The 16,370-nt window shown below is 44.4% G+C and overlaps 1 protein-coding gene across 1 annotated transcript in view; it reads left to right on the top strand.

Annotated features, from left to right (window-relative positions):
- Positions 1 to 4,564: 4,564 nt before the first annotated feature.
- LOC311354940 (protein turtle homolog B-like) overlaps positions 4,565 to 16,370 on the top strand; it is a gene marked incomplete at both ends in the record, with an annotated part of 79,353 nt that continues 67,547 nt past the window's right edge. The window contains 1 exon segment of the mRNA XM_084474804.1: positions 4,565 to 4,628. Within this exon segment, the coding sequence (XP_084330930.1) occupies positions 4,565 to 4,628 (64 nt within the window).

Genomic DNA, 16,370 nt, shown 5'->3' on the forward strand with positions numbered 1-16,370 from the left:
AGAGAGAGAGAGAGAGAGAGAGAGAGAGAGGGACATTTAAGAGAGTGGTGGCAGCATACAGATATTTTTGCATGAAGGGGACATCACAGGACATATGAATAGAGAATACAATTCCCCTCACTTGGGACCAAAGAGGTGCAGCCATCGCAACCCAAAAGGTCGCTCAAAATGTGGAGCAGACCTGAATTACATTAGCACATCTAATACAACCAACAGTCAAATGGTCCAGGCTTAAATCTTTCCCAGTTCTGATTGGTTTCCCAAATGCAATCAGCATGAATCAATTTTGAGAAAAGATCAGCTTCTAATATAATTGCAACGTTGTATAACCAAATGTTTGGCTTGGTTATGGTGTTTTGACTGTAATAGTATTATAGAAGTCATTGTCAAATAATCAACTTTATGTAGCCCTGGCAGAGACACTTTCTTCATATTTCCACAGGAGTAGCCTCTGGAAACGTTGAATAAAAATGCTTTTCAGAGCCATCATAATAGAAGAGGCGTTGGAATATTTATAATTAACTCACCCCTTTGTCCACTAAGCCCACTATAAAAAAAAAGTCAAATCCACCAAGCAGATTAAAGATGATGAAACACCATTCACTTTCTGTTGCCTTCGCAAATGTAAAAGTACACTAGAAAGTCCTAAACACACTGTTCCGCGTGCAGTGCCTTGACTCGCACTGCACACAGAAAACCATTTTGCTAACGAAAGAGGCCCTTAAAAATCCTAACTATTTAGCTAATTGTCATCCAACCTGTCATTTCAGGTTCAGGTGAGGTGTCAGGTTGTTCTTTTATTCAAGACATTTTAGGCTGAAACAAGCACCTCTAAGTACATCTATACTGCAGCTAATGTGAGGAGGGGGGGGGGGGGGGGGGGGGGACTCGGAGACAGAAGAGGAAGGAGGGGGTGGCCTGGTTATGAGGTGGCACTGCATTGTGCTGCCCCCCTTGGGGAGCATATTGACAAACTGCCATGGGGTGCGCTGGAGGAGATGGGGCGGGGTGGGGGGCCGTGTAGGAGGGTGTATGGGGCATGCATTGATCGTTTCTCTGCTCCAGACTGGGGTTCGTCCAAGCGCATGATGAAGCTGTTTCTACATCAGGGGCCGTGCTCCCTGGGTCGTCTGAGATGAGCATGGTACCACGAACCCCTCAGACCATGACCGAGACACACAGCTGGTCCAAGGGTCTGCGTTGGGATGCTGCTGTTGTGTGTGTGTCTATGTGTGAGTGTGTGATTTTGTGTGTGTGTGTGTGTCTGTTTGAAATTGGATTTGAACTTCAACTTAATTTTTAGAGTGTTGGTGCAGAATCTCGAGTTCGGGACATGATTTGGATGACTTACCCTCTGTGTAAAATATTGTTACTAGTATTGGGCTTCAATCATAGTTCAGACTGTAGAAAATGGCTTCAATACAGAAAAGTAAAATGCTAAATCTCCCAGATGATTGATATTGGTGTGAAAGGTGGGCTTGGATGATTTCTTTGTAAAAATCAACACATCTGAAACCTCTAACTTTTCATATAGCGTATACCGTGTTTTTTCACTCTATTAAGCACTGGTTGCATTTAAATTGGCCGTTTCCCTGGGTTCTTCTGCCAGCTTGTTATCACTGTTAGTGCTGAGGCCTGCAGGATTAGTATTGATTTGTTCCTTCTGATTTGTTAAGGTTTTTTTGGTTTTTGCTTTTTTCACAGTCACAGCCAAAGACATGATGTTCAAATGTTGCAGTGCTGCAAGTTCAAGAGGAGTTAGTGGAAATGTATTCACACCAAGCATCAGGATTCATCAGGGATTATTGTAGTGTGCGATTCCTCTAAATTATTTTTGAGAACAGGGTTATTATAAACTCCCTGCAGTTTCCCGTCCTGCAACATTTTAATTGAAGATTGCAATCATTAAAGAAAATATGAATATGATCAACAAAACTATTTATAGGGTTAGGGTTTGTTTAGGAACCGGTAATACCATAAATTATAAACAGATAGTTATAATTTACAAATGTTGATCCCATATATTCCTACTGGGGCCATCTATTGTTAGAAATGCACGAGACGTAAGATGCATAGTTTGTGTCTGCCAAATCCGATGCCATATTAATCATAGGTTAGGCCTATGACTACACTGTTCATCACAGTGATAAATGTACTTTGCCTCTAAAATTGGGCACACATAACTCCAATCCTACTGGCACGCAAGACTCGCAACTAATCAAATATGCCATATACATGACAAGCCCCTTAACTAAGACCACATCAGAACCCAAAACGTGCATAAATTCAATCTGCTGGAATGCAACGCTTGATAGCCTGACTGGCAGTTCGGCATTGACTCAATGTCTGGAGCGGGAGTAAAAACACACAGCCGTGCTAATGGCTGGTAAACACCGAGGACAGGAAGAGGATACTCAGCTGCCTCTGTATGGCAACCATGTCTCTGTCAGAGATGCTGACATGCGTCTCGCTTAGGGAGGGCAAACTGCCAGAAAAATAAAAATACCGGATGGCTTTCAGGCCAATGGAGACGGGGGCAGGGGAAGACACAGCAGAGGTCATAGCTGTAAAGCAGGGGAGAGAGATTTACAGAGAGAGAGAGAGAGAGAAAGAGAGCAAGATAATACTTGTGTGTGTAGAGAGAGAGAACGTACGTTTTTGAGAGTAGTAGAGAGAGAGAGGCAGGGAGAGCGAGAGGAAGAGAGAAACAAGAGACAGAAAGTGAGTGACAGTGCATCTTCCAGCAGGGACTGTGTTTGCAGACTCGATGACAGGAAAGTGAGGTTGTGTCTTTGGATCAGACAGCAGCAATTAGAAGGTTGCACTCCATAGCAGTCCAACATATGGGCTCACCAAGGAAAAGTCCAGCTTTAAAAAGCCCTCTCTCTCCTGTCTAGTACCCAGGAGGGTCATAGAGCCTCATAGATCAAAGGGCCTTGCCAACTCAAAGTAAAGCCAAATGGAGAATTAATTCTCTATCTCCTCTGTAATTGCCTTTGTGGTACGGGGAAGGTGCTGCTTGTGACTATGGTTAGTCTGGTGGGTTTGGTTTATGTTGGTGGAGGCACAAAAAACAATTATGCCATGTCCATCACATATTAAAAATACATTCTAAGAGTATTTGAGATTAGAGCACTCATAGGGCTACGGACACACTCATCAGAAACCAATCGTTAAAAGCCACGCCATGCCAGAATCAATATTAATAGGCCCTGTATACAGGAAACCAAACTAACATCCACAATAACATGGCAGAAGCCCTCTTAACTGAAAAAGCTTTTTAAAATACTAAATCATTAAGAATCTGCCAACTATTCAAAGTTTCGGGATATTAGTTTAACTCGTTTATGGATTGTCTGCAAATATAGGCCAATATGATGCCATGTTTTATAGCTTCATTGTCTGCTTCAACCTATCTGACCTAATTCTATAACCCTGCTTTGGCAAATACATGAATCATAGAACGTGTAGTATAGTAGTGAAAGGCCTATTTGATAATAGTATAAAATAATAAGAGCAGGGCGCTATGTCCTCTCCGGTAAATGAGAGGTGTGGAGGTGGATGACGTATTGACGCAAGCTAGGGTGCCCTATGAGCAAGGTGGTGATGAATCAGTTGATCACAGCTGTATCGGGCGGTGCAGCTGTCCCGGTTATTATCGGCTATGTGTAACGAATTGTCATGGCTCAGCACACCGACGGATTATAATACGCTATTTAGTACATTATTTAAAATAAATGAATTAATAAACGAATTAAAATACGTGTCCTAAATAGGGTTTAAGATAAATGCGCAGGTCGCCCAACCCAAAAGACCTGTTACATGGAACTCCGGTTGAACAACATAGTAACATGATGTAAAGCAGACGTAATTTATTATCCGTCATTACAGGCAGCACAAACCGAAGAAGTAAAAGACCAGATTGCTTTAATCCCGATAGGGGATCGCCCGCTATAAGTGCGTCGCTAGACTATCATCAAATGCACCTCGGACGGCTGTGGCAACAAACGCCGTGGCCATTTCAGACCTTTTCAAACGGCGGTGGGGAAAGGGGGAGAATGACATTTCTAAAGTTTACCGCGCTCGGCATGTCATCGTGGTGCTCCGTTTTATTTATTGCGCATGATGATACTGCAGCTTCGATACGGCTTCACGCTCCAACTCACCTTGAAGAAGCGGCTCGACGAGGAGTTTGGGACGAGGAGCGACGGCGACGAGCCACCAATCCGCTTCCCCGTCCCTCCCACGCGCACCAATGAGACGCGCGCGGAGGCGGACCCCGTGTCTAAATTGTCAGGGTTGGTTTCACGGCGACTTCACGAGCTGCCATCGTCCGCCGCCGTCCCATTGGTGCAGGTGATCTGTCTCCGCGAGAGAGAATGCGAAAGGAGAGAGGAGGAGAGGGGAAGAGAGAGGGGACCGCGCCGTTGAAAAGTGTTCAGGGCACGATTAATAAAAGGATACCGGCAGCTTGACTCGTCCGCGGCACTCGGCAAAAGACAGATTGGTTGAAAAGGGGCACTTTGAGATATGATGAGGTTTATTTTTGGTTGGCAATAGTACTATGATTTGGTATGTGGCCACTTTGATAGCAAGTGTTTTCAGCACCCGAGCAACGGCAGCTCAAGGTGAGTTGAAGTGCAATATTTGTTTGCAACAACGCTTTTGCGCAAGTTTTAAATGGTTCCACTTTGCTGTGTGTGTTCATCATGTTCTTAAGACGGTTGTGATGTAAGGTGTGCACTTTCATGAATAAGTTTATGCGAAATACCACGCCTGTCATGCGAAGAGGAAATGGGCTGATTGAATATGCGCTGATAGGCTAACCGATACATGGGATAAAGTAATTCAACTAAAACATTGCTTACCTGAATAGCATATATGTTTCTATACCTAGAAAGATACAAGCACAGGTATTGCAAGCAATATTCAGCAGTACCGCTACGTTGACATAACGTTAATCAATGGTTTATAATAATTCTACAATATCAGAGGTGTTTGAATTGATATGGCCGACAAGTACGCCTATACAAGTTTTTTTTGTCTGTTATAGCTTTGGAACTATTCCGCTCTGTTGGTCGATGGAAGCATACTGATTGCAATATATTTTTGTAATGGATGGTAAAAATGCGAAGTGCTAAGGATGTCATCAAAACGCTGAGTGTTTTAACCTGTTCCTTGGGACCTGTTCCCAAGGCAGCGCTGCACTACCTGCTTTGTCCACAGGGAGGAGTGCTTTCTGTACGTGTACTGCATTATGGTAAATTGCAACAAAAAAAATTAAACGCACTGGAACTGATAATTAGGTATCTCGACACATTGCTTACAGAGCATGGCTTTGTTATTGAAAGCCAAACCTTCCAACAATATTGTATGTGTATACACACTTCAGTTATTTCACTAAGAATGTGAAAACATTTAAAAACAATTATGTATTTTCAATTTATGTATAAATCGATGGGTATCCTCGGTGTACATCTCAGATGGGTTTTCAGTTCCACCTTTCACATTATTCTTATTCTAGTCAGTGAATCTAAATCAGCAGGCCTTCCTAGAGAAGGCCAATCAATATAGACCTTGGCACCTTTACTGTTGCATGTGTGTGTATGTGTGTGCGTGGATGTGTGCACATTCAAATGTGTGTCTACACCTTTGCTCTTTTTTTTCCAAGCATGTGATATAAATTGCATGGCTGAATGCAGGGAAGTAGTCAGTGAGAATGAGAGAGAGAGAGCGAGAGAGAGAGAGAGAGAGAGAGACAGAGAGAGTGACCGAGAGAGCAAGAAAGAGAGAGAGCAAGAGAGAGAGAGAGAGAGAGACCAAGAGACCAAGACAGAGGGAGAGCAAAAGAGATAGAGAGAGAGAGAGAGAGAGAGAGAGAGAGAGAGAGAGAGCAATGGCTAGAGAGATGGATTGAGCGGTCAACTAATTTAATAATTGAGCGAGTGATTGACACCACAGTGTGCCCCCTACAGTGTGTCCCCCCCCCATCCCACGCTCTCTCCTTTGCTATGCAGTCATACCAACAGCACATTCCACAAACTTTTCTGCCCCTTCCCTCATCCTCCTCTCATCCTCCTCTCATCCTCTTCTCCTCCACCTCTAGGAGGATGTGGTGGGTGGGGGGGGGCTATGGTGGAGTCGGGTGGGGTGTGGTTTGTGCGTGTCGGGGGGTGATGTAAGGGAGGGCAAAGAGAAGAGGACAGCAGAGAGGATAGGGTTGGGAGGGGAGTTGAAGAGGAGAAAGCAAGCGTGAAAGACACAAGAGGAGAGGAGAAGCCATGGAGAGAGAGAGAAGAATAGAGTAAGAATGAATAGAGAGGAGAGGATAGAGGAGAGGAGTGAGTAGGAAGCAAAGGGAGAAGAGGAGAGGAGAGGGTAAAGGAGAGAAGGGATCAGGAAATGTTTAAAAGTAGAGAGAAGAGAACCGAGTGGGAAACGAGGAAGAGTAGAGAGGAGAGTCCAGAGGAGAGAAGATACTAGGACATGAGAGAGTGAAGAGTTGAGGACAGAGGAGACGATGGAGTAGGAAATGAGAAAGAGTAGAGGGAAGAGGACAGAGGAGAGACGATACTAGGACATGAGAGAGTGAAGAGTAGAGGACAGAGGAGACGAGGGAGTAGGAAATGAGAAAGAGTAGAGGGAAGAGGACACAGGAGAGAAGGGTGTAGGCCATGAGGACAAACAGAGAGGGGAGTAGAGAGGAGGACAGCAGAGTGGTGCGGAGAGGAGGGATGAGTAGAAGAGAGGATAGAGGGAGGAGAGAAGAGAAAATAGTTGGAGATGACACATCCCTCACCTTCATTCAGGAGACGAGTGGAGATAAAAGAGGAGCAGGGGACAGAGACGAGGTGATGGAAGAGGGGAGGACAGGGGAGATGTGGGGATGATAGAAGGAGAGAGGACAGGAGGGGAGGATGGAAAGTGGGACAGCATCTGTGCTGCAGCGACAGCGATAAGATGCCGATTGATGTTGACTTCACGCTGGGTAGCAGTGGAGCTTTTTAACGACTAGATACAGCAAAGTGCATGGGGAATTTCAACAGTTTATTTAGTCATTTATTAATTTCTTTCATCTTTAGTTCGAGTGAATCAACTAAGCCTTGTTGCCATTTTATTAAATTCTGTATTTTTAAAAAGCAACAGAAAAACCCTTGTTGATTCCACCAACGCGTCGGAACAGCCAATCCAACAGGACAGTGATTCCAACCAATCGTAGCACCGTTTGGGCCTCCTCCAATAAGCAGGCGCCTCCTGTGCTTCGGCCCTCACCAACATACTGTTTTACTTGGAAACCTGGACGTTACGGAAACTAATTTGGCCTCAGAGTGCCATCACTGTGTCTATAACACTACCGCAGGCTGGCATGCCGACTTAGACTTTGCCAAACACGTGTCAAACAATTATGTAATGCTGAATCTTGGAAAGAGTACACGCGTTGGGATTTTCCCTGCAAAATAAGACTTTTGAGTGGCTTTTCATCTGCTCCCAGAAGGAAAGGCCTTCCCTGGCGGTTTGAGCCCCTGCTTCCAAATCACTCAGGAAGGTGAGGAGTAGAGGAGTGGTCTGTTTAGTTTTGGGATTTGGGGGACTGCATTCTTAAAATCCCTTTTAAACTTAACCCCTAACCCTACACCACACACACACACTCACTCACTCACTCACTCACTCACTCACTTACACATAAGCACACACACACACACACACACACACACACACACACACACACCAACACACACAAATACTCGCTCACTCACTCACTCACTCGCTCACTCACTTACTCACACATCAGTACACACACAAACACACACTCACGTCCACACAACGCTGGATTTGGTCCGAGTGCTGCTTTCTGAAACTGGCAGCTGGAGACACCCTGCCTTACCAGTGATAGCTGTGGATATGTGCCAGGGTGCCATTCCCTCCCTCTCTCTCTTTCTGGCTCCATCCCTTTCCTCTTTCTCTTGCACTATTTCATCAGCTTTCCTTTTTCTTTCTTTCTGTCTGTCTGTCTGTCTGTCTGTCTGTCTGTCTGTCTGTCTGTCTGTCTGCCTGCCTGCCTGCCTCCGTCTCCCTCCAGCTCTGTAGGGACGCGTGTCTCTCAGCAGTGCTGGGTAACATGGGGGGCGTTGTTAATAGAGGCTCGGGGTGTGCGGCGTGTACCCGATGTGCACCGTCTGCCACCATAGCACACACACACACACACACAGACACACACACACACACACACACACCCAGAAAACACACACACACACACACACACAGAAAACACACAAATCTGTGCAAAGCCTGCACACATACACACATGCACACACACAGTAACAGACAGACTCCCCTCAGGGAACGAGTGAGTCTTTAACCGGACGTGAACATATGCCCGCGCACCGGCTGTCTGCCTCTGACTCAGTTGAAGTAATTATGACTAAGCTGTGAGGTAAATGCCACTCAACACACAACTTAATACACACGTCTTCTGGCCACCAGCCAGCCACATTTCACTTAAAGTGTATCTGTGTGTGTGTGTGTGTGTGTGTGTGTGGTGAGATTAAAACATTTGTTTTGAAAGGAAATACTGTTGTATTTGAAGGTCTTCAAAAAAACGAAGTAAATTGTTGATAACACGGACGTCTGTCTTCTACGTTTGTGACTGAGAGAAGACAGTTGTGTGACCGTGGTTACTATCTGCTTGCAGTTTCTTTGCAACTTGGTGCTTATTCTTCCATGGATGTCTTCAACAACACCCATGGTTTTACCTATCTATTTTGCTGCCAGGGTTAGCGGCTGGCGACTGGCTTTCTGTCGGTGCCCGGCAGAGGACAATGCTGGCGATGACCCCAATCCATTGCGGGGTCACGCACACAAGACAGGAATGGAGCACAAGTCTCCAGAGCACTGTAACAATGTGTTCTTTAATGCAGTCAAGCCATCATTTTGTGGTACATAATTTACAAAGACTAATTTGCCCTTGTCCTGATAAATGCAGGCTCCAACATGCTGCAAAGTATTGCACATAGTGGGAGAAATAGAATATTAAATTTGAATATAATAGCAATAAAAATTAACTGATCAAATAAAGTATATATACGTCATAGCATTTAAACCAATCGCTTCATCACCTTTTAAACGTTTGCTAATGAATAAATCCCCACCAAGCTCAATCATTTTGGTTAAGACATGGTTTGAAGCAGTAGATGGTATTCATTATTAATATACATACATTCAAATAAGCTGGTCAAACCAGATGCCTTCAGTGTAAAATAACCGTAGTGCAGCTTTAATCTCAGTACTCAAGTGCCTAGTTCTGTTCCAACTTATAGATCTAGTCATAGTAACGGGTGCAGGTGCAACGCACTACCAGGAATTCAAGATCAACCAGTTGTGACTTTGTGCTGAAATGATACAGGCCTATTACAGTGACATAAATTCACCCAAAACAAAACATTTTTAAATCAAACAAACATAACAATAACAATGTCCAAATACCCTCGAGTTTTGAGTCGCTTAGCTATTTCTTCTGCCTCTTTTCACGGCTACCTTTCCAGTAATGATCCATAGAGGTGCTTTGGACAGCATATATGCCATATCTCTATCCCTCTCTGCAATATGAGTCCATTTCAACGCTTTTAGACTTTGATAAAAGCTCACTTCCTGTCTGCATTGTGCGTGTGTGTGTGTGTGGATGCTCCTTCCTGTCTGGCTCCCTGGAATAGTTGCATGCACACACACACACACACACGCGAGCGTCCGTTTTAGGTGTGCGTTTCCCCGCATGATTCACAAAGCTTGATCAGCACCAGTCCTCCCTATACTGTAAAATTATCTTCCAAATTCCTGGATCACATTCGCAAACCCTGCTAACCCGGTTACAGAGGCTGTGAATCCCATCGCAAGCACCGATTCAACATTCTCCCAGCATCCGCAACATTTCACAGTTGGCAGTCGCTGGTTGTTATTTTTAGAAATGTAATTATCCAACTGTTATCTGCACGCTATTGTACGCCCAACAAAACCAGAGGTAGTTTATTTTTTTTTCCCGTTTCGGTTGCATTGACGCACCTTGAGTGTGATGACAGATAACATTGATTGTATCTCTGTAAGATTGTCTAATCTATATCGTAAGGGGGCCTAAAGGATGCTGAGTGTGGAAACACTACTGACACAGCTCAATGCCAATAGGTTTATTTCATCAGAATTGACAGCTAACAAGAGTGACAGCTTACCAGCAGAGGTTTCAGTTGCTATTTTGAGAAGAAGAAAAACACCTGTGTTCAACTGTCAATGTTAATTAATGCTCCAGATGATTTTTTAAATCATCAAAAAGCAATCTGTTAATATTTAATCAGTTGTTTAAGTTTACGGGTGGCTGTTTTGTGACAGTGTGTTTATTAGCCTTGGACGGTCTATGATTCATTAAGAGGCGGGGGGGGGGGGGTGGTCTTTCATTGAGCTTGATGAAAAGCAGCAACCCCGTTGCCATGGGCAAATGGCACGCTCCATAAAAGTCACCAACCTTCAGCTGTCAATCAATTGACTGAGCATTGACTGAGGGCTGCTGTCATTCCCCCAAGGCCACCGCAACATCCTCCATTTTATATCAGTGAACCAGTCCGTTAAGGTGAGGGAGGGGCGGGGCGGGGGCGGGGGCGGGGTGACGTGTGTCTGCATTGACTAGTGTGATCAAGAGATGTGCTGGGTTGTAGGTCTTTGTTGAACCTTCCCCTGAATTATGAATGAGGATGGTCCACAGAACCTGGGTGATACTGAGGTCAGTGTGTTACTACTTTCGACCTGTGAATGAAGGGCAAACAATCGCCAGAGCAGGGCTTTTACCATTGGCACGGAAGAAGGCAATATTTAATTCAGCGGTTTTAAAGTGGGTCGCGAGAACCTTTTTAATGGGTCGCAGAGCATAGGCCAAACCTTAATCTTAAAAGAAGCCCATAACGAATGTTTCAATGTTAATTGATGTTAATGGCCTATGGCCTACCATTTCATTGAGTTTAGCCCCAATAGTTGCAGCGTTTTGTTCACACGCATTGTTGATTCCTGCACTATTGTTACATTACATCATTTGTATTTTAGTCATGACTTAATGACTAATGGTAATGGTGGGTCCTGAGGTTAGACCAGTTGAGAACCACTGGTTTAATTAACACAGCAAGATCATACATGCGCTGCTTTTGCTTAATGCACTTTGCTTGTCCTGAAGAAGTGAGATTGCATTCTGTGCAGCATGTATAAATCATCGATAAGATGCACTTGAGTGGGTGCTTTACTGCCTAATAGGAACATTGTGTCTTTGACCTCTTCAAGGGTATTGACATAACACGTGGAGCGTAGGCATGTACTGGTCAATAGTTTTCTTTTTGGTGTTATCTAATATTGTGTACTTGTGAAAAATTCCTCAGGAGTTCATTTCTTTTTTTCCATCAGTCAAAGCAGGATAGTGTATCGGCTAGGATGCTTGACTCCAAGCCAAAGTCCACCATGTTCAATTCCCAATCTCTGGTCCACCTCTGGGTATCCTTGAGCAATATGCCCTAAGCCCTACCTGTTCTCAACAACAACAATCACTGACACATTGGATAAAAGTGAAAGGATCTGCTCAATAGTAAACAGTTGGAACGCAATGATCCTTACAGTCCCGGGCCCTTCACTATGGGGCCATAAAGCATGGACATGGTGTATAGACCTCTGAAGAATAAGTCCCGCCTCCGAGGCTCCCGGTTCCCTCAGTCAAATGTCAATGGGAAATAACATGGGGGTTTATGAATGATTGTACATAACAAACTCTGTAGGTGGCGGAGAAGTAAAAGCTACGTCAAAAGCCAGTCGAAACTAGATGGTAAAAGTGTGTAGTTCAAAACGTGACACAGCTTTTACTTCTTCACCACCTACAGAGTTTGTTTTGTATGATCATTCAAAAACCCCATGTTATTTCCCATTGACATTTGACCGAGGGAACCAGAGCCTCGGAGGCGGGACTTATTCTTCAGAGGTCTATTGTGGGCAGGTGCCCGCCGTCACTGTCTGTATTCCAATTGCATTGTCATTGTGTTGGGCCTATCAGCAACACCGGTGGGAGGGGGCATCTGTGTGTGTGTGTGTGTGTGTGTGGGGGGGGGGGGGGGGGGGGGTGAAGCCTCCCTTATCTGGTATTGTCTTCCTGTATAAGATAAATTATGTATCAACCCTGCAAGGAGCAGTGAGGGAACAATGTTGTGTATGCCCACGGAGGGGTAATAGGTTTTAGTAATATGTAGTAAGGATGAAGACAAAGCTTTCTAAGTCTCCCTGCTCACAGACAGACTATTGTGTTCCATGACACACTCATGGCTACCGTTTAATTGTAATGCTAATATTTGAATGTACATCACATTGTGTTGCGCTTCTTATATAAAATGTGGAATATTATTCATAGTATAATTTGATAACGTAGGCGGTTCCACCACAACCCGCCAATGAATCCAAAGTGAATTATTATTGTTAATGTAGGGGAGATATATTTCAGCTGAGTCACTTGAAGAGTTGCACAGACTATTGCACTAATAAGGATTCACTCTTATTCCCACTTCATGGATTGGAATGCATCTTTAAGTAGCTTTTCAAATATCTTTTGAACTTTTATAATGAATCTTTGTTTGAAAGATATGTTTTATGCTTCATATTAACTGGAAATTCATTTCATTCAATTGATTTAATTTATTTTCATCCGTGTGATAGGACAACCTCTGGCCTTTGACTTAAAGGCTGCTTTAAGACTCCTGTACACCTGACAGTCACACACAAATGATGCTCTGCCGAGTGTTGTTGTCATGGTGGTGATTCATCCATTAGATTGGAATTTGTTCCGCACAATGACGCTGTGTGTGTGTGTGTGTGTGTGTGTGTGTGTGTGTGTGTGTGTGTGTGTGTGTGTGTGTGTGTGTGTGTGTGATGTATAATCACTGCAGATCTATCTGGGGGTTCACAAAGACATCCAAGAGATCAACATCCTGCTACGAGTGCCCCCAAGGAAGTCCTGCATATAGCCGCGCAGTAGTAGCTCTCATCCCCTTAGGCATGATAGCTAATTGCAAGGGCAGGCTTTGGATGTGTAGTTCAAGCTACTATCACCTCATCACTATCACCAGTAATCTTTGTTTTTGTACAGCCTGTTGTTGGCTAACATGTACTGTGGCTCCTAAAATACAACGATGCCGTTTGAGTAGTTATAGTTTGCAGCATAGCCTGAAAAACCGATGACGGAAGTCAAAGGAGTTGACAGCTAGCCTACCTTCTCTTATGACCAAAAGTTGTCACAAATTGCCAAGCAGGATCGTGGTGTTTCTTGGCCTTGTCGTTTGAGTTTGCCTTAGCCTGTTGGTAATATGCTCTCAGACATGGAGGCATGCCAGTCCTATTGTGCCTGTAGTAGATGCCCGCCCTTAGTGCCCAAAGCCCGCTCTGTCCTTGTGTTGACATGGTTTTCGGCTTATAATTACTCCATTTGAGATTGCCCAGGATGAAAATGTCACATAGATGCTTGCTTATGATAGCCCAGCTAGATTATTATCATTTCTATGTAGAAACATCTTCTGGTAACCTTTGAATTAATAGTGTATTCAGACCATATGTATTCAGTGTTCTGTTTATATCCTGTCACAAAAAATATATACTTTGTCTTTCTGACCTTTTTCTTTTTGTAAATGTGTCAATATGTCAAACTGTAACCCCCCCCCCCCACACACACACACACGCACACACACACACACACAACCCCTCCACTCGTGCCAGCCTCAACTTCCTCCAGCTCCGTCTCATCTTACAGAGAGCCGACCAATGCAGCGTAGTCAGCTTCTCCAGAGCCATTAAACATTCATCGGCTAAAGGCTATGAGATATCTCACTGTAGCCCCGGCGTTTGCTACTCAAAATTCAGCCCACATCCTTCTCCTAACAGCAGAGGAGGAGGAGGAGAAGCAGGAAGAGACGGGGAGGTTTCTCCTCCTCGCCGTCATGGCGACATAGTACAGTAGATGGGATTGATGGCGGGCGGATGTCTGGCTGTATACCGGCAGACTGTACAGGACGGGGCAGGACACATGATATGTTCACCACATGGTGGTGGTGGTGGGGAGGCGGTGGTGGTAGTGGGGAGGTGGTGGTGGTGGTGGGGAGGTGGTGGGGGTTGGGGTGGTGGTCGTGCTGGTGGTGGTGACAGTGGTGGGGAGGTGGTGGTGGTGGTGGAGGTACGGCAACTGATGCGCTGCAGGGATTGCTAGCTACAGATATTGCTAGCTACAGATATTGCTAGCTACAGATATATCGGACATGTTGCGGTCTAGATAATTGAATCCAAATTAGGGTAAATTAAAGTATTCATCGACTTCCATTAGGCCTGCAAGGCCTTTTGTTGTGATCTCTGCAAACGACTTTCATGACTTTCATTAAAAGGGTAGGGAATCCAAGCTTTCAAGTCTTGGGAGAAGTGATAGAACACTACGCATTTAAATGTGCTAGTACTTAAGTACTTAAACGTGCTATTTACTATTCAGCATTTGCTTATCCAAAGTGATTTACACTGAATTATATGCTAGATATATGTATTTAACGGTAAAGTTAGGGGTTAAGCATCTAGCTCAAGGATGCTGCTAGACTGTAGACATGGGGTTCAAACCCAGAACCTTTTGGCTAGGTGTCAAACTCCCTTAACACAAGAGTATCAGCAGCCCGCTTCTGGCTGTTCTTTTCTCTGGGTTTTAAAAATGCATCAACTAAACCCCCGCCTGATACCTGTGTATCATTTCATAACGTGTCCATTTGACCTCCCCCTGTCATCCGTTGTTGACGGTGAACCTTGTTTATCCTGCTAATTCTCCTGCCAACGCACAACACAACGCACTCCAAGCCCAGCGTCCCAACAAATTACCTTTGACTTTCTCGTTTCTGAACCCTAGTTATGAGGTTTTTCCGCTTGCCTCTGCTCCACCGAATGTCTGTACCGCAGATTGGCTGGTAATGAGCTACCCACCGCAATACTCTGATCTGACTTGCAAAAACCGAGGACAAATTGAGCTCGCCAAAAACCACACACTCCATGTTTAGTTCAGTCTCCTCGGTTCTGCAGTATGAAGGTTAAGGAGAATGTGGGGGATCTGAAGCAGGTTGGATCTGATGGCATTAGCTTAGCATAAAAGAGCAGCACTAGCCACCACGTTTAATAAGCACTTGTGAAAAATCGTAGGCTCCCAGAACATGAATTCCCCATAGCGATTGAACCACTAATATAGCTTGTGCTTCTTATGCTCAAACAACAGTGGTATAGTAGAATTCCTACGTCTTCTCACCTTTGCTTTCATTTAGTTAATGATCTGGCAGATAAGCATGCACACACACACACACACACACACACACACACACACACACACACACACACACACACACACACACACACACACACACACACACACACACACACACGTAACAAGTCAATTGTTACTTGACAGATTGACAGACAAGCGTGGCAAGTAGGAACACCTAGCTATCAAGAGCGCTATTGAAACAAGATGTCAGACGCTCATAGTGAAGGCATGCCGCCGTGAATTGCAAAAATGTCTTGAAGTCGATTGCTGTTAAATGGTTATAAGGAAGAACTATTGGCATGGCAACAGCAGTTGCCAGTGCCTTGTGTCTTTGTTAACAAGTGCTTTGGTTGTTGAGTGAGGTTAGACATCCAAACAGTTTAAAAACCATAACATACAAATAGGCTACATACTATGTGTAGTTCTCCCAAATTCTTCTTCTGCATGAGCTGTAAAATGTATAGAAGAATGCGGCTCTATGATTCAATCAACAGCAGAAGCAGGACTACCAGCTATGACAAAAGAATAACTGTTGTGGGTGGAAGGGCATCTGTTACCCTCACTGTCAAGTGAGAGTCCAGCTGACTCTAAGAAACACATATGTCCCTGCCTTCTGTAACACAAACACAACTCTAGCATTTTCCCAATTTAGATTTGCAGTGATAGTAAAAAAAAAAGGCCAATGGTATTCTTCTACGTTCTTCTACGTCCCTTCTCCTAATGCCCTTGTCCAGTAGAGTGGGTTCTGTGTTTCCTCTCTGAAAGCCCTGTGTGTATCGCATGTGTGTGTTACAGAAATACATGGTGAGGTTTTGACAGCAGCAGTAATATACCTCCCTTCAACATCTTGGACATTCTGTGTTATAAGTGTTATATCATTTATTAGTTATCAATATCACGTAGTGGACGCCTAATGGCTAATAAGTCGTAGTTCTCGGATGTGTTGAATTATGGACGTTGAACGCGGCTGACTCATTCTCAAGCTTTGAGGCGGAGCAGTAACAACGCGCTGTTGAGGGCCCCTGAG

The sequence above is a fragment of the Micromesistius poutassou genome, assembly GCF_964030765.1.
Source record: "Micromesistius poutassou genome assembly, chromosome: 10".
In the NCBI taxonomy this organism is placed as follows: domain Eukaryota; kingdom Metazoa; phylum Chordata; class Actinopteri; order Gadiformes; family Gadidae; genus Micromesistius; species Micromesistius poutassou.